This window comes from Carcharhinus amblyrhynchos, chromosome 32 (assembly GCF_965287045.1).
Source record: "Carcharhinus amblyrhynchos chromosome 32, sCarAmb.v2.hapA, whole genome shotgun sequence".
Classification (NCBI taxonomy): domain Eukaryota; kingdom Metazoa; phylum Chordata; class Chondrichthyes; order Carcharhiniformes; family Carcharhinidae; genus Carcharhinus; species Carcharhinus amblyrhynchos.
The window spans coordinates 18423341-18441581 of NC_137355.1; the positions used below are offsets into that span (position 1 = coordinate 18423341).

At 47.4% G+C, this 18241-nt stretch overlaps 1 protein-coding gene across 1 annotated transcript in view; it reads left to right on the top strand.

The window, feature by feature from the left end:
• Positions 1-18241, top strand: part of pstpip1a (proline-serine-threonine phosphatase interacting protein 1a) — a 79786-nt gene that overhangs the window by 30178 nt on the left and 31367 nt on the right. Inside the window, exons 4-6 of the mRNA XM_080216160.1 lie at positions 12433-12467; positions 15326-15432; positions 18055-18117. Coding sequence (XP_080072286.1) covers positions 12433-12467; positions 15326-15432; positions 18055-18117 — 205 coding nt within the window. The remainder of the gene's footprint in view (positions 1-12432; positions 12468-15325; positions 15433-18054; positions 18118-18241) is intronic.

The following is an 18241-nucleotide window of genomic DNA, read 5'->3' on the forward strand; positions in this document are numbered from 1 at the left end:
ATCGCTCTATACCCATGTAACTAACTAAATGCATTTTAAAAGATGAAATTGCACCTCTCTACTACTCCCTCTGGCAGCTTGTTCCAGACTAACCCTAACCTTCTGTGTGAAAAATTGCCCCTCTGGACACTCGTTTGTATCCCTCCCCTCTCACCTTAAACCTATGTCCTCTAGTTTGAGACTCCCCTACCTTGGGAAAAGATATTGACTATCTACCTTGTCTACGCTCCTCATTATTTTGTAGACCTCTATAAGGTCACCCCTCAGCCTCCTACGCTGCTGAGAAGAAAGTCCCAGTCTATCCAGCCTCTCCTTAAAACTTGATCCGTCAAGTCCTGTTAGCATCCTAGTAAATCTTTTCTATATCCTTTCTACAATAGAGTGATCAGAATTACACACAGTATTCCAAGTGTGGCCTTACCAATGTCTTGTACAACTTGAACAAGACGTCCCAACTCCTGTATTCAATGTTCTGACCAATGAAACCAAGCATGCCGAATGCTGCCTTCACCACTCTGTCCACCTGTGACTCCACTCTCAAGGAGCTATGAACCTGTACCCGAGATCTCTTTGTTCTGTAACTCTCCCCAACGTCCTACCATTAACTGAGTAAGTCCTGCCCTGGTTCAATCTACCAAAACGCATCACCTCACATTTATCTAAATTAAACTCCACCCATTAAAATAGCTATATTCCAAGCTAGATGTATTTGAACCTTTGTGTTTTGGCTTACACAGAAAGAAAGTTTATTCATTAGTGTCACGAGTAAAGCTTACATTAGTGTGTAACGTACTGTGAAATTCACCTAGTCACCACACTCTGGTCAACAACTAGATTGCTTGTTAGACCCCTGATATAGAGTTGGAAATACACAAGAGGGTGGGGGTGGAGGAGGATTGGCTTTGCCAGATCTCTCCTTTCCTTCCCAAAAAGAGGAATTTCCACCTTTTTTCCCCCTTTTCATCTCTCTGCTCCCCAATTCTCCCCACATCTTCATCTGTCACACTTTACCCTCTGATATCAGCTTCTCTGCCATTTGGCCATTCAGACCCAGTATTCTAACTACGGACTGCCATTAGCAGTCTTTCCCCTGGTTTCTGTGGCTATGACTCACCTTTCGTTCCCTCAGCCAGCAGTATAAATATCTCCCACTTTCTCTGAGCTCTGACCAAAGGTCATCTGGACTCGAAACGACAGCTCTTTTCCCTCCTTACAGATGCTGCCAGACCTGCGATTTTCCAGCATTTTCTCTTTCTGGTTGGGGGAATTTCCCTACTAGAGAAATCCCAGGATGTGGAGATACCGGCTTTGGACTGGGATGGGCACAGTAAGAAGTCTCACAACACCAGGTTAAAGTCCAACAGGTTTATTTGGTGCACCGAGCTTTCGGAGCACTGCCTCTTCACCAGGTGAGTGACCTGATAAAGGAGCAGTGCTCTGAAAGCTCGTGATACCAGTTTAAAAAAGACAGTAGGACTAGGGGGCACAGCCTCAAGATAAAGGGGGGGCGGTTCAGAACGGAGTTGAGGAGGAACTTCTTCACTCAAAGGGTGGTGAATCTCTGGAATTCTCTGCCCGTTGAAGTGGTGGAGGCTGCCTCGCTAAATATTTTTAAGAAGCGGGTTGATGGGTTTTTGATAAGAGAGGGGATTAAGGGTTATGGGGAGAGGGCGGGAAAGTGGAACTGAGCCACGACAGATCAGCCATGATCTTATTGAATGGCGGGGCAGGCTCGAAGGGCCAGATGGCCTACTCCTGCTCCTATTTCTTATGTTCTTATGTTCTTAATGTGGTGTTGTGACACTTCTTACAGAGAAATGTCAGTGAATGCAGTCAGTGCTGCTTTCTGGGCCTGTTCGTCTGTTGCAACACAGGAATCTGCCTCTTGAGATTCCTATACAGATTTAACTTGTCTTCCAGTACAATACATTAATGCTGGAATAAAAAACATGTGGATCTCATTAACCTACATTTGTTTTCACACCGTTTCATAGGAAGGGTCATGCTTGACGTGTTAATCTCTCTGGCTCTCCCTCTCTCTCTTGGCTAACGTTCAGGTTGTTTGCTATCCAGAATAGTCTTCAGTTGTTTCCCCCCCCACTGCCGAAGGTGTCGACTCCATCAGTCGCGTTGAGGACCAGCAGCCTGGTGATTGGTGTGTCTGGCTGGTTTAATGTTAACATTTCCCACACTCTTAATTTTGTTGCAGCACCCAGGGAGGGGGCCGGGCGCCGAGGGGGGGGGCCGGGCGCCGAGGGGGGGGGCCGGGCGCCGAGGGGGGGGCCGGGCGCCGAGGGGGGGGGGCCGGGCGCCCAGGGAGGGCCAGGCGCCGAGGGAGGGGCCAGGCGCTGAGGGAGGGGCCGGGCGCCGAGGGGGGGGCCGGGTGCCGAGGGAGGGCCGGGTGCCGAGGGGGCACCACAAAGGGGTTATATTATCAGAGTTAAAGATTCTGTGCTTTCTCCCACCCTGGATCCATCCATCTTGGATAAGGACAGGTCCAGCAACGCTCTAAGATTCCACACCAGCCAGGTACCCCCACCCATCACAATGTTTATTGGCATCTGCAGGATGCACTGCAGCAATTCACCCAAGGCTCCTCCAGCAGCACCTATCAAAACTGTTACTTCTCTGAATCCCTACAGTACAGATGGAGGCCATTCAGCTCATTGATTCTGTACTGACCATAATCTCAACCCAGACCCTACTCCGTAACCCTGTGCATTTACCCTGCTAACCCCCTGACACTAAGGGTCAATTTAGCACAGCCAATCAATCTAACTGCATGTCTTAGGACTGTGGGAGGAAGCCGGAGCACCCGGAGAAAACCCATGTAGACTTGAGGAGAATTTGCAGACTCCGCACAGACAGTGACCTGAGGCTGGAATTGAACCCGGGTCTCTGGCGCTGTGAGGCAGCTGTGCTAACCACCGTGCCATCGTGCCACCCTTTCTACCACCTAGGACGACAAGAACAGATGGGAACACCACCACCTGTAAGTTCCCCTCCAAGCCACACACCGTTCTGACTTGGAAATATATCGTCACTATCCCTTCACAGTGAGAAGTCTCACAACACCAGGTTAAAGTCCAACAGGTTTATTTGGAATCACGAGCTTTCGGAGCGTGACTCACCTGATGAAGGAGCAGCACTCCGAAAACTCGTGATTCCAAATAAACCTGTTGGACTTTAACCTGGAATTGTGAGACTTCTCACTGTGCTCGCCCCAGTCCAACCCCGGCATCTCCACATCCTTCACAATCATTGGGTCAAACTCCTGGAATTCACACCCAGAGTGTGTTAGGGAGGCAGCTCACCACCACCTTCCCGAGGGTAATTAGGAAGGGCAACGAATGCTGGCCTAGCCAGTGGTGCCCACGTCCTGTGAAAGAATATTCCAAAAAAGGAACAATTGAACAAGCTCCATTTAGTTTTGTACTTTGAAATAGACACATGAGCTTCCGTATGGTCTCCTGCGTTTAGTCTAGGTGACCACTTTGCGGAACGCCTTCACTCAGCCCACAGGCCCAGCCCGCCTGTTGAGATAACTCAGTTCCCCCCCCCCCCGCCACGCCCACGTATGTCCTTGGCTGCAGTGACCCAGTTAAACCCAACGTAAGCTGGGGGAACAGCATCTCATCTTTGATTAGGCAGATTACAGCCTTCCAGACTCAACACTGAGTTCAACAACTTTACACTGTGACCTTTCCCATGCATCTTAATAATGGGCTAAAAGCTCTATTCCTGCTCCTGTTTTGTGTGTGAGTGACCAGATAACGTCCTTCCATCTCCAAATCCAGTTCTGGTGGATGGGACGATGGATTCTCCGTGCTGATTGTGTGACATGAGTCCAGACCGGTTCAATCCAATTATGGGCAGGACGGTGGCACAGTGGTTAGCACTGCTGCCTCACAGCGTCAGGGACCCGGGTTCAATTCCCAGCTCGGAGTCTGCACATTCTCCCCATGTCTGCGTGGGTTTCCTCCGGGTGCTCCGGTTTCCTCCCACAGTCCAAAGATGTGCAGCTTGGGTGGGTTGGCTGTGCTAAATTGGCCCTCAGGGCGGAACTTCCCCATTCCAGCCGCCACAGGTATCATAGCGGGCGGGACACGGACCCCGCAAAGGTCAGTTGACCTCAGTTGGGATCTTCAGGTTTTGGGATGCGTGCAGCTGGAAGATCCTGCCCAAAGTGTCCCAAGGTGTATAGGTTAAATGGATTAGCCCTGGTAGATGTACATGTTGCGGGGATAGGATGAGGGAGAGGGCCTGGATAAGACACTGTCAGAGAGTGGGGTGCAGATTTGATGGGCTGAATGGCCTCTTCTATGATTCTTTCTTGTGGGGATAGTGTGTGCAGCCCAGACACAAGGCTCATGATTTGGCTCTCATTCACTCTCACACGGGACAGCACGGTGATTAGCACTGCTGCCTCACAGCACCTAGATTCAGTTCCCAGCTTGGGTTACTGTTTGCACGTCCTCCCCGTGTCTGTGTGGGTTTCCTCCGGGTGCTCCAGTTTCCTCCCACAGTCCGAACTATGTGTGGTTAGGGTGCATTGTCCGTGCTAAGTTCTCCCTCAGTGTACCCGAACAGGTGCCTGAGTGTGGCAACGAGGGGATTTGGTTCGATTTGATTTATTTTTGTCACATGTATTGGGATACAGTGAAAAGTATTGTTTCTTGTGCACTATACAGACAAAGCATAGAGAAGGAAAGGAGAGAGTACAGAATGTAGTGTTACAGTCATAGCGAGGGTGTAGAGAAAGATCAACTTAATACAAGGTAGGTCCATTCAAAAGTCTGACAGCAGCAGGGAAGAAGCTGTTCTTGAGTCGGTTGGTACGTGACCTCAGACTTTTGTATCTTCTGATGGAAGAAGGTGGAAGAGAGAATGTGTTGGGGGTGCTTAATTATTGGCCGAGGCAGCAGGAAGCGACAACTTAGTCAATGGGATTGTCACAGTAACTTCATTGCGGTGTTAATGTAAGCCTACTTGTGACACGAATGAAAAAAACTTTGCCAATTCCAGGACAGCCGCAAAATAACAGAAATGGAAAATTGTCACGCGGATACAATCAGAGGCACAGTTGGGGCAGAGCGGAATATTCTACTCCACGTGTAACCTGGACAGAATGTACCTTGTTGCTGACACTGGGTGCCTGATGTGGAACTCAATGATGTTCCTCAATTTGATGACTCACAAGAAAAGGAAACTGGAGAAATATGACGTCAGCTTTTAGTTAGAAGCTGCCTCAATCCCTTAGCAAGAGTTCGGAGCTTGCAACCACTAGACTGGTCAACCTATAGAAACATCTGAAGAGAAAGGAAACAAACTGAATGCTCACTGGTTGATTTGTTCACCTGCAGTGCCTCTTTCACCGCTTAGGGGAACAGTCCGGCAGTTTATTGGAAATCTATCTCCAATTCCATGAGGAAATCTAGCAAAATCCTTGGATAATCATTGGGCATCTCCCATCACTGCGAAACCTATAACATTTGTGCTTTAATGTTTATTATTCTTTATTTCCTTTAAAACATTTCAAGTTCTTTACGTGTAGAAATATCAAAATTATTTAGAATCATAGACTCCCCACAGTGCGGAAGGAGGCCCATCGAGTCTGCACCAAGCACAATCCCACCCAGGCCCTATCCCCATATATTTACCCTGCTAATCCCGACACTAATGGACAATTTATCATGGCCAATCCACCTAACCTGCACACCTTTGGACTGTGGGAGGAAACCGGAGCACCCGGAGAAAACCCACGCAGACACGGGGATAATGTGCATATTTCCACACAGACAGTGACCCGAGCCGGGAATCGAACCCGGATCCCTGGCGCTGAGAGGCAGCAGTGCGAACCGCTGTGCCACCGTGTCACTCCATCAATTTATATTCAAACCTGCGGCCTCTGCCATCTAGGAGGACACGGGCAGCAGACACATAGGGAACACCACCACCTGCTAGCTCCCCTCCAAGTCACTCACCATCCCGACTCGGAAATATATCGGCTGTTCCTTCACTGTCGCTGGTGTCAAAATCCTGGAACTCCCTCCCTAACAGCACTGTGGGTGTACCTACACCACAGGGACTGCGGCGGTTCAAGAAGGCAGCTCACCCACCACCTTCTCGGGGCAATTAGGGGTGGGCAATAGATGAAAGCCCAGTCGGTGATGCCCACGTCCTGTATTTTTTAAAACTTGTAAAACAAAACATATTTTTATAACCCGGCAAACTCAGGTTAATGGAAAGATTATCACCAGAACTTGTTTGTGCAGAGAGTGAAGACCGTTCCAATTATTTCCTCCTATGAAGCCGTCATGATGGAAATTTCAGTACAGCTGACTCTGTATTTAAATGACTAGTTGTTTCCAATTGTGTTTGTGGTTTATGTAAATACAATGTAAATATATTCTGAGAAGAAACACTATATTTATAGTCAAAACTACTAATACAGACAAATATGATAGCAAAATTACCATTTCACTTAAAAAAGAACCCTTACAATGCAGAAGGAGGGCATTCGGCCCATCGAGCCTGTACTCAATCCTCAACAACAATCCCACCCATGTCCTATCCCCGTAACCCCACTGATCCCCGTAATCTACATGTTTTTGGAGACTAAGGGGATCTCTAATCCTGCCCGCACAGGAATTGTAGTGGATGGACCATGTATATGTTGTTTCCTTGGAAGGGATCTTCTGGCTTTGGGGCGATCGTAGCCAGAAAAATCCTGCCCTAGGTGTCAGTTTAGCATGGCCAAATGATCTAACCCGCGCATCTTTGGACCGTGGGAGGAAACCGGAGCGCACGGGGGAAACCCACGCAGACATGGGGAGAATGTGCAGACTCTACACAGACAGTGACCCAAGGCCAGGAATTGAACCCGGGTCCCTGGCGCTGTGAGGCAGCAGTGCTAACCCACTGTGCCACCGTGCCGTCCTAGAAATGGAGTTAACAGTCTATCAATGTCTTCACAAAAAAAAGGCTGGATTATTATTTTGGATAAAGATCCATTGGTCTTTGAGTGTTGGCTCTGCAAGCCAGATGTGTCGGCATTCATTTTGGAATTAGTATTTCTAGACTTCTTTTCTCTCTTACCATGTGCCCTGTAGGTGGGCATTTCAACTGGCTGAAATGGCAACTGGTTGAACTGGCAAATATGCCAGCGACTGGGACAACCAGTTTTGAAACTGAATTTTAAGGTGTTGGGACAGATATTTTTGTGAGATTTTTGTAAGTTGATTTAAATCATTCTCAGGATCCCTGGGAGGCATAGAATTCCCACAGAGCAGAAGGAAGCCATTTGATCCATAGAATCTGCACCAACTCTCTGACAGCGATCCCACCCGTGCCCTTTCCCATAACCCCACATATTTATCCCGTTAATCCTCCTTATCCAGGAACCCAGCTAATGTTCTGGAAGGGGAGGGGGGAGGTGGTGGAACTTGAATTTAATAAAAAAAAAATCTGGAATTAAGAATCTACTGATGGTTTCATGATCATTGTTGATCGTTGGAAAAACCCTTCTGGTTCTTTAATGTCCTTTAGGGAAGGAAATCCGCTGTCCTTACCCGGTCTGGCCTACATGTGATTCCAGAGCCACAGCAATGTGGTTGACTCTCAACTGTCCTTAAGGGCAACTAGGGATGGGCAATAAATACTGACCCAGCCAGCGATGCCCGTGTCCCATGAATGAATTAAAAAAAAAGCCTATACATCTTTGGACACTAAGGAGCAATTTAGCATGGCCCGCCCCACCTTGAGTGTGGGAGGAAACCCACGCAGACACGGGGAGAACATGCAAACTCCACACAGTCACCTGAGGCAGGAGTTGAACCCGGGTCCCTGGCACTGTGAGGCAGCAGTGCTAACCACTGTGCCACTCCATCCCTTACCACCCCTTGTAAGAAGTTGGGCTCACAAACAGGGCATATATTTTACCTGTTAAGACTCCTGTTCCAACCATTACCTTGCAATTGTGTCTCTGTCTATATATGCCCTGTTTGTGAACCCACTTTTTCACTCACCTGATGAAGGAGCAGCGCTCTGAAAGCTGATGATTCCAAATAAACCTGTTGGACTCTAACCTGGTGTTGTGAGACTCCTTACTATGCCCACCCCAGTCCAGCGCTGGCACCTCCCCATCATGGCTTCCCTTGTACAGGTTGAGCTGTCTATCCAAGTGGCTTGCTATGACCATTTCAGAGGGCAGTTAAGAGTTAACTGCTTTTCTCTGGAGTCACATTTCCTCCCAGAAAAAACATGACTGATGGGTTTAAATGATAATGGGGTGTCACAGTAGCACGGTGGTTAGCACTGCTGCTTCACAGCACCAGGGACCCAGGTTCAATTCCCCAGCCTGGCTCACTGTCTGTGTGGAGTCTGCACATTCTCCCCGTGTCTACGTGGGTTTCCTCCAGGTGCTCCGGTTTCCTCCTGCAGTCTGAAAGAAGTGTTAGTTAGTCAGGCGCTGGAGTGTGGCCTCTAGGGGAATTTCACAGTAACTCCATTGCAGTGTTAATGTAAGCCTTACTTGTGACTAATAAATAAACTTTATTTTTACTTTAATCCAGTCATTATTAATGAAGTTAGTTTTTTATTCTAGATTTATAGATGAATGGTGCTACTCCCACATACGTTTAATGTTTTTAAGGTACACCGATTGTCAAGTTGACCTGCTCGATGACCTGGTGCGATGCCCGTTTGAGCATTCAGCTGGTTTATTTGGTTCACGAGAGGAAGATGGGGAAATGTGAACCAGTTGATGCAAGTTCCTGTTGAGTAATGTCATTGTCAGTGATTTGGGCTGACATCACTGACTCAGTGCCAGGAATTCTACCATCCTGTCCGCTGTGACCAATGGGAAGGTCTGTTGACCTCGGACGGGGTTTTGTGGTTTCGGGACGAGCAAAGCCATTAAGTCCCATCCGGTCACCCTAATGGGAGCCGGTCAGAGAAGACTCATTCAGCCAATTCCTGGGATGATGAAAGTTGTTTAGTGAGGGAAGGTTGCGCAGGTTGACCCTATACCCATGGGAGTTTAGGAAAATAGAAGATGACTTGTTGAAAAGTATAAGGAGGATATCTTTCCAAAAATATTCCGTGTGCCGAGCAAGCATGAAAACAGGAGAGAGTCCTGCCCATTTTTCGGATGAGCTCCCAGACACAATCTTATGGTACTTAGAGAAAAAAATAAGCAAAATGTGATTCTCGCCATTCGGGGGAGTGGACAGAGTTTATTCATGCCCGGAAGCCGGCTGCTAAGCTCTAGGGGCACCATTGCACAGGTGTCCTGATCTCCCAATGCACTGTCTGCAATCCCACCCCACCTCCGATGCAGATAACCCCCTCAGGCCCTGCCCCTTGGCACTACCTGGTGCTCGATAGGCAGTGACATGGTGTCAGGCTGGCTCTGACCACACCTGACTACCCAGGGGGTCTCAAAGGCCTCTGGTCCCACCAGTGAGGCCTTCATGTCAGGTTCCTGTTGGTGGGGATCATATGCAATCCTTGCCAGTGAGGCCCTCCGCCAATGAGCAGGCAAGGCCAAGTGAACCCAGACAATTATGATTAAGAACAATGCAGGGATGACTTTGCCGGCAGAACGGGGCCAGTAATATCACGAGAGGCTGAAATTAGCTGTGAACCTGATTGTTCTCCAGCCTGATCTTACTGGCTCACCACGCTGGTCAACTGGCCTGACACGCCAGTAAGATCACCCCCATTATTCTAAAGGGTTTGAGGGTAGATACTGAGAGACTGTTTCCCCTTGTGGGGGAATCTCAATCTAGGGGGCACAGTTTGAAAATAAGGAGTTCTCCCATTTAAGACAGAGTTGAGAAGGAATTTCTTCTTTAGAGAAGAGGATTCTGAAGACTAATGATTCCCCAGTGAGGATTGGAGTCTGGGTCATTGAATATATTCAAGCTGAAATGGATATGTTACGATGGATATGTAAGGATGATATGGATATGAATGGATGTGGATGGGGAGGGTGGATGGAGAGGATAGAGACGGATGGAGAGGGTGGGATGGGATGGATTGATTGCAAGGGAATCGAGGATTGGGGTGGGGTGGAGGGGGGAGATGGGCACAGTGGGGTGGGGATGGACTCAGGACAGTGGAAACCGGAGTGTGCCACCTTCAGAGCAGCCGTGAACTTACTGAATGGCAGAATGACCTCACCCAAAATCTCCTTCTGCTTCCCCGTACACACTCGCTAAAGCGTCACAGTGCTTTCCATCTCTGCTTTTCCCTCTCTCGCTTTACTTGTCAGATTCAGTTTGCCATCTTTGAAATGTATTGGCAATTTAGCATTTCAATCCTATTTGATACCCAGTGTAATCACCGGCTGGCCCTGTGACACACTCGAAAGTTAAGCTTCCAAAATAAGGCTCCCCAGAGAACCCAGTCAGTCCCTGAGGGTGTCCAACATCCGCCCCTCCCTCTGATTAGATTTCTGCGATTGTTAACTCACAAATGCGTTTTGCGTGCATGGTAAATAAAAGGTTTTCCTTTTGCAATATGATCCCCCTGTTTATTGTGGATTGTTGGTGCTCAGCTTTGGAATTTGGGGTACGAATATTTTGGAAGAACTCTTGGGAGAAAGTTGGTATTTGGAGGAGACCTTCTGACAGGGAACCCGAGGATACTGAATTAGAATTGTGATGCTGGTGTTGGGCTGGGGTGGGCACAGCACCAGGTTAAAGTCCAACAGCTCTTTTTGGAATCATAAGTAAGGCTTACATTAACACTGCAATGAAGTCACTGTGAAAATCCCCTAGTCGCCACGTTCCATCGCCTGTCTGGGTACACTGAGGGAGGATTTAGCACGGCCAATGCACCCTAACCAGCACATCTTGCGTACTGTGGGAGGAAACCCATGCAGACACGGGGAGAACGTGCAGACTCTGCACAGTGAGCCCATCCTCCACTCATTGATGAAGGGGCAGCGCTCCGAAAGCTCGTGATTGCAAATAAACCTGTTGGACTTTAACCTGGTGTTGTGAGACTACTCACTGTGCAGCGTTGGAAGCAGCCGATAAGCAAATGAGATCAGGAGTCAGAAACCAGGAAGCTTTGTGCAGAATTTGGTTTTGTGTTGACTGTCTTCAAATGACACAACTTTTAATTTTAAAACTGTGAAATTGAAACCAGCTGTCTCCTGGCTCCAGCATGTCACTAACTCTCCAAGTGAGAGCTGAGGTTAACAAAATAGCCCAAACATCATTATCTTAACCTAGACCTCAAAGTCCTGAATTAATTCTGGTACCTGACTGTGCAATACCCTGCTGAGGTTGCAGAGTATTCTGCTCTCCCCTTGGTGACTGTTGTTTCATTGATGTGGGCTTCACTGGGTAGGCCAACATGTATTGCCCATCACTAATTGCCCCTCAGGAAGGTAGTGGGTGAGCCAGTGCCTTGAACCGCTGCAGTCCCTGTGGCATAGGTACACCCACCGTGCTGTTAGAGAGAGTGAGTTCCAGGATTTTGACCCAGCGACAGTGAAAGAACGGCTCATCTATCTTTCCAAGTCAGGATGGTGTGTGATTGAGAGGGCAAATTGGGAGTGGTGTTGTGCCTGCTGCCCTTCTAGACGGTCACGGGTCTATGAGGTGAGTATAAGGTACGCAAAGTGTGTGCTTGTGTCTGTTTCCATGGCTAGCACTGCTGCCCCACAGCGCCAGGGACCCGGGTTCGATTCCCGGCCTTGGATCACCGTCTGTGTGGAGTCTGCACATTCTTCCTGCATGGGTTTCCCACGTTCCAAAGGTGTGCAGGTTAGGTGGATTGGCCATGCTCAATTGCCCCTTAGTGTCAGGGGGATTAGCTGCATAAATATGTGGGGGGTTATGGAGATGGGGTCTGGGTGGGATTGTGGTTAGTATAGGCTTGATGGGTCGAATGGTTCTGCACTGTGGGGATTCTATGATCTCCTTGAAACAGGTAACTAGCTTGTTTCTACAGGCTGTAGCTTGAGGTATGGCGCATCACATGGTGCATGGCCAAGCAGGAAACTCCCACTCTCACCGCCTGCCACTAGGTAAACAACCAATTTGGCCTCGTTACGCACACATCATACATCACCATCAGGTCCGGAAGTGGACCTCAAATCTAGAGCCCCATACCCGCAACTCCATGTATTTATCCTTCCTTCTAACCTACATACTATTTAACACTAGGGAATTTAGCATGGCCAATCCACCTAGCCTACACATCTTTGGAGGGGATTTGATGATGAAATTTTATTGAAAAACTTGCTAAATGAAATGAATTTGTGTTTTTGCAAAGCCTTCAACTGGGCAAAACTTCAGTGTGTTTCACAAGAACCTTTTCGGAGCTGCATAAGGAGATATTAGGGCAGGTGACCAAAAGAGGTAAGCTTAAGGAGTGGCCTTTATTGATGATATCTCCTCTGGTTTCTTTCCTCAGTACTCTACGGATAGCCTTTGACAGTCTAAAGCAACGTAAGTAGCAGATACTTGATATATTGTATATTTATGTCATAGACATTTCACCTTGACGGGATTCTCCTGATGGTAGCCATTTCTTCACATTGTAAACCATATGTAGAAACCCAAACATGTTTAATTTTACTTTTCATAGCATCTCACGGCCAATTACAGGGCTGCAGGGATAGTTGCCCTGATTGGAAATGTGAAGCAGCCTGTTTAAATTTCTGTTGAGTGAGTGTAGCCCACACCACTGGCGAATGCAAATAATGGATAGAGTGCAAACTTTAACATCCAGAACAACACAGATGAAACATTATCGACTTGTCTGAAATATAGAAGCATAGAAGGAGCAGGAGGAGGCCATTTGGCCCTTTGAGCCTGCTCTACCATCCATTACAACATGGCTGATCGTCCAACTCAATAGCCTAATCCTGCTTTCTCCCCATAACCTTTGATCCCATTCACCCCAAGTGCGATATCCAGCTGCCTGTTGAATACATTCAATGTTTTAGCATCAACTATTTCCTGTAGTAATGAATTCCACAGGCTCATCACTCTCTGGGTGAAGAAATGTCTCCTCATCTCTGTCCTAAATGGTCTACCCCGAATCCTCAGACTGTGACCCCTGGTTCTGGACTCCCTCCACCATCAGGAACATCCTCCCTGCATCCACCCTGTCTAGAGCTGTTAGGATTTTGTAAGTCTCTATAAGATTCCCCCCGCATTCATCTGAGCTCCAGCGAAAACAATCCTAACCTAGTCAATCTCTCCTATACCTCAGTCCCGCCATCCCCGGGATCAGCCTGGTAACCCTTCGCTGCACTCCCTCAAAAGCAAAAACATCCTTCCTCAGAAAAGGAGACCAAAACTGCACACAATATCCCAGCTGTGGCCTCACCAAGGCCCTGTATAATTGCAACAACACATCCCTGCTCCTGTACTCGAAACCTCTCGCAATGAAGGCCAACATGCCATTTGCCTTCTTTACCGCCTGCTGCACCTGCATGCTTACCTTCAGTGAGTGGTGCACAAGGACACCCAGGTCCCTCTGCACACTCCCCTCTCCCAATTTACAGCCATTCAGGTAGTAATCTGCCACCTTGTTTTTGCTTCCAAAGTGAATAACCTCACAGTTATTTAAATGTGCATCTGCCATTGATTTGCCCACTCACCCAACTTGTGCAGATCATTCTGAAGGATCTCTGCATCTCGTCACAGTTCACCCTCCAACTTGGTATCATCTGCAAACTTTGAGATGTTACATTTTGTTCCCTTATCCAAATCATTAGTATATATTGTGAACAGCTGGGGTCCCAGCACCGATCCCTGTGGCAGCTCACTAGTTACTGCCTGCCAATTTGAAAAGCACCCGTTACATTCCTTTTTGTTCTTTAGGAATTATTTGCTAATGCATGTATCAGGAGAGAGACACAGTCGGTGAGGGTTGACTGTCCTCTCTGAGCTAATATTGCTAGGTAAAATTATTATATTATTCTAAACATTTCAATATCCCACCCAGTCTTGTTAATCAGACTGGAGGGTCCAATTACAATATTACACATTATTACCTTACCCAATAACATTCTGCAGGAATAGGAGCTTATTAGCTTATTGCCCATGTAGGTTCCTTCCCCTTTACCCTGGGAAATCTAACCCATGTCATTACCAGTAACCAAGGCCATAGATGACATTGTCATTTTTAACTGGTGAAAGGAGTCACTGTTTTGCTGGAACCTGGCCCTCCTTGAGTAGCTTGAGAGACCACTCCAGCCTCGCTACCCATGAACGAATTTACTCCCTCAAATAGTAGACCTATGACTTAAAGGTGTTTTCATGTATCCAAAAACAGATAAGAGAAGCGTCCTTTCTGTGCTCCGTTGTATTAACAGAATTTGGTCTGAGTATCACTGTGCATGCTATGTTCAGAACAAAGTTGGCCGAGGCTCTTGATTCACATACATTGAAAATACAATTTAAGCTTATAACACTTGGTTAATTTGTGGTTGTACAGTTTACAATACCTTTGCATGTTTTATTCCAGGCACATTGTGAATCCTCACTATGTATGTAAATATATATGGCACTTACTTAACCTAGAATCATAAAATCCTTACAGGGGAGAAGGAGGCCATTCAGCCCATCGCGTCTACACAGACCACAATCCCGCCCAGGTCCTATCCCCATAACCCCATACGTTTACCCTAGTTAGTCTCCCTGACCCTAAGGGGCATTTTATTATGGCCAATCCACCTCACCTGCACGTCTTTGGACTGTGGGAGGGAACCCACACAGACATGGGGAGAATGTGCAAACTCTACACAGACAAGCCGGGAATCGAACCTGGCTCCCTGGTGCTGTGAGACAGCAGTGCTAACCACTCTGCTACTTATTACAGTAAACTAAAATGAAAGGCCTCATTCTAAGAATGTTATACTAACCACCCCCTCCCTCCCCCCCCAGTCAGGGAATAACAATGCTTAAGCATTTGTATGCGAGTGTAAGAATTAACTGAACCTTGTGGGCAGCTATTCAAGTGTGACAACAAGAATGCAACTTGCTGTGAGTTGCTTTTAGCGAGCATTATCCTCTGTCACATTGTGCGGTTAAATGGGAAGGACACTGAAACCAGTTGTCAAGCAGCCACTGCTAAACTTGGAACATGCGAGCGGTCAGACCTAGGTGTTTTATGTTCTGCATGGCTCAGTTTGACACTTAATGACCACACACAACAGACACACAGTCTACACATAAGAAACCACTAACCTTAAGGGTATATTTTTACAGTACCTGATCTCAATGAGATGGGTTACCTAGGCAGAAGAATCCATGGACTGAATGGGTTACATTAAAAACGCGTTTCACTGTTTCAGAATTGGAAAGCATTGGAAATCTGCACATCCAGCTGGCTGTGACATTGAAAGACGAGGTAAAACGCCTGGAAGATTTCCGGGAGAGACAGAAGGAGACACGGAAAAAGGTAAAAAAAAGATGATTTTGAATTGATTTATTATTGTCACCTGTATACAGTGAGAAGTATTGTTTCTTGCCCACTGTACAGAAAAAGCAAAACATTCATACAGAAGGAAATGAGAAAGTGCAGAATGTAGTGTTACAGTCAGAGCTAGGGTGAACAGAAAGATCAGCTTAGTGCGAGGTAGGTCCATTGAACAGTCTGACAGCAGCAGGGAAGAAGCTGTTCTTGAGTCGGTTGGTCTGTGATCTCAGACTTTTGTATCTTCTTCCCCACGGAAGAAGGTGGAAGAGAGAATGTCCGGGGTGTGTGGGGTCCTTAATTACGCTGGCTGCTTTTCCGAGGCAGTGGGAAGTGTAGACGGAGTCAACGGATGGGAGGCTGGTTTGAGTGATGGACTGGGCTATGTTCATTCTTCGTAGTTCCTTGCGGTCTTGGTCAGAGCAGGAGCCCAGACCAAGCTGTGATACAACCAGAATGTTTTCTATGGTGCTTCTATAAAAGTTGGTGAGAGCCGTAACTGACATGCCAAATTTCCTGAGCCACCTGAGAAAGTAGGGGTGTTGGTGGACTTTCTTAACTGTAGTGTTGCCATGATGACAGCGTTGTATCATCGGTCTGTGTAACTACATTTCTCCTTTAATAACAGTGTGAATTACATGCTGCTTGTACAGGCTTGGGGTTGTCTAATGTTGATAGTGGACATTTTAAATTTGTTCGAATTTTTTTAAAAGCCCACTTACATCCAGTGGATGTTAAATATTTAAATCTGCGCTGCCCTTTCCATAGAAGATTATGGGGCAGCAGAAAGAGGCCATTCAGCCCATTGTGTCTGTGCTGGCCAAAAAGGAAACTAGCCATTCATTTTGATCCCACTCTCCAGCGCCTGGTCTGTACCCTTGCGCTCCAGATCCCTTTTCAACGAGTTAAGCATTTTAGCCTCAATCATTAAGTTAAGCAGTGAACACCCACCGTCCTCTGAATGTTCCTTCTAATCCTTTTACCAATCACCGTAAATCTATGCTCCTTGGTAAATAACCCCTTAGCTACGGGGGAAACAAGTCTTTCCTGTCTGGGCCACTCATAATTTTGTAGACCTCCATTAGGTCACCCCCTCAGCCTCCTCTGTCCTAAGGAGAACAGTTCTAGCCTATCCAACTTCTCATTGCTGCAATTTTCAAGCCCTGGCAGCGTTCTTGTGAGTCTCCCCTCTGCACTCTCTCTCTGGGATGATTATGACCTTCCTGTAATGTTGCACACAAACCTCCAGCTGTGTTTTATACAGTTCCAGCATCGCATCCCTGCCTCTCTATTCAAAACTTCACCCAATAAAGGAAAGTATTCCATATTCCTTCTTGGCCACCTTGTCCAGCTGCCCTGTCCCCTTCACGGGCCTGTGGACAAACACTTGACTTCCTCTCGGTATCCTCCTGTTTATTGAGTGTTTCCTTGCTTTGTTTCCTCACACTTTCTGAAAGCAACATTGGGAACTGTCCAGTGAAGTCGAGGGAAGAAACTGAACGAAACAATGTGTGCCTGTTCTTGCTGGAAAGTAACGTTTGAAAAACCAGTAATGATTTACATAACCTTTTGAGAACTGAACCCATCTCTGTTTGGATTCAAATTTGGGAGTGAAGAAAGCTAACTTTGTGTTTTCTGCTGTCCTAATTCTGTCTACTGTCACCTTTTCACATAATTTCATTGACCTTTAAAGCTACACAATCCCCCCAACACACAACTCCCTCCCCCCCCGCTCCGCCAACACCCACGTACAAATACACACACACAGATGCAGGCACACGTGTGTGCACACACAGATGCAGACACCTACACACACAGATACAGGCACACGCACACACAGATGCAGACACGTGACTAGAGTTCAAGAGTCCCCCTCTCCCTCTCAGCCCCTCCCTCTCCCTCTCCCATCAGTCAAATCTTATGCATTGTTTTTTGCAAAAAAACCCCTAAAATCTGATTTCCGCCTGTAGGGGGAGTGGGCTGGGCTGAAAGCCAGCTGATATCAGCAGAGGGCACAATTGCGCATGTGTAGGTTTCTGCACTGAGACCGGTCACTGCCTCAGCCATCCCCCTCCCACTGATTGCTGTGCAGAGTGCGCAGCAATTCCTCCCCCCCCCCTCCCATTTGCCCTGCCTCCTTGGCTCTGCCCAGCGCCTGGTGGGTGCTGCCAAAAATGGGTGCAAGGCTGGATATCTGGTGCCGGTAAAATCGGGTGTGAACCTGAGTTCTTGGCTGTTCACAATCTTACCGGCTCACCCCACCCATCGGTCAGCTGGGCACAACGGTGAGAACCCCCTCCCCTCCGCCGCTGAGTTTGAAGGCAGTTATGAGGACAGTTGGGTCCCCTGGACAGTTTGGGACAGTAATTTGAGTGAATATCAATGTTCTATTTGGACTCTCTCTGTCTCAGTAAGCTGATTTGATGAAGAATTTGTCATTTATTTAAGCAGTGAAGGAACGATGGAAAGGGTAAAGGTCGGTATTGACCGGGACACTCTCAGAATTTGTGCGGTTGGAAGGTAGCTGATTGGTTGGAGTGTTTTGGCAAGGTGACTTATTTTGGATGTTCACGAGCGGTGCTGACCTTGTGATCTTTTTCCCAACAGTATGAAAGTGCCATGGATCGTGTCCAGAAGAGCAAAGTGGCCTTGTACAAGAAAACACTTGACGTAAGCAAAGAATTGTGGGATGCCTGCCAAAAAGTAGTCTGAAAGACGTGTTGGTTAGGGTGCATTGGCCATCTAAATTCTTCAAGTGTACCCAAACGGGCGCCGGAGTGTGGCAACTAGAGGA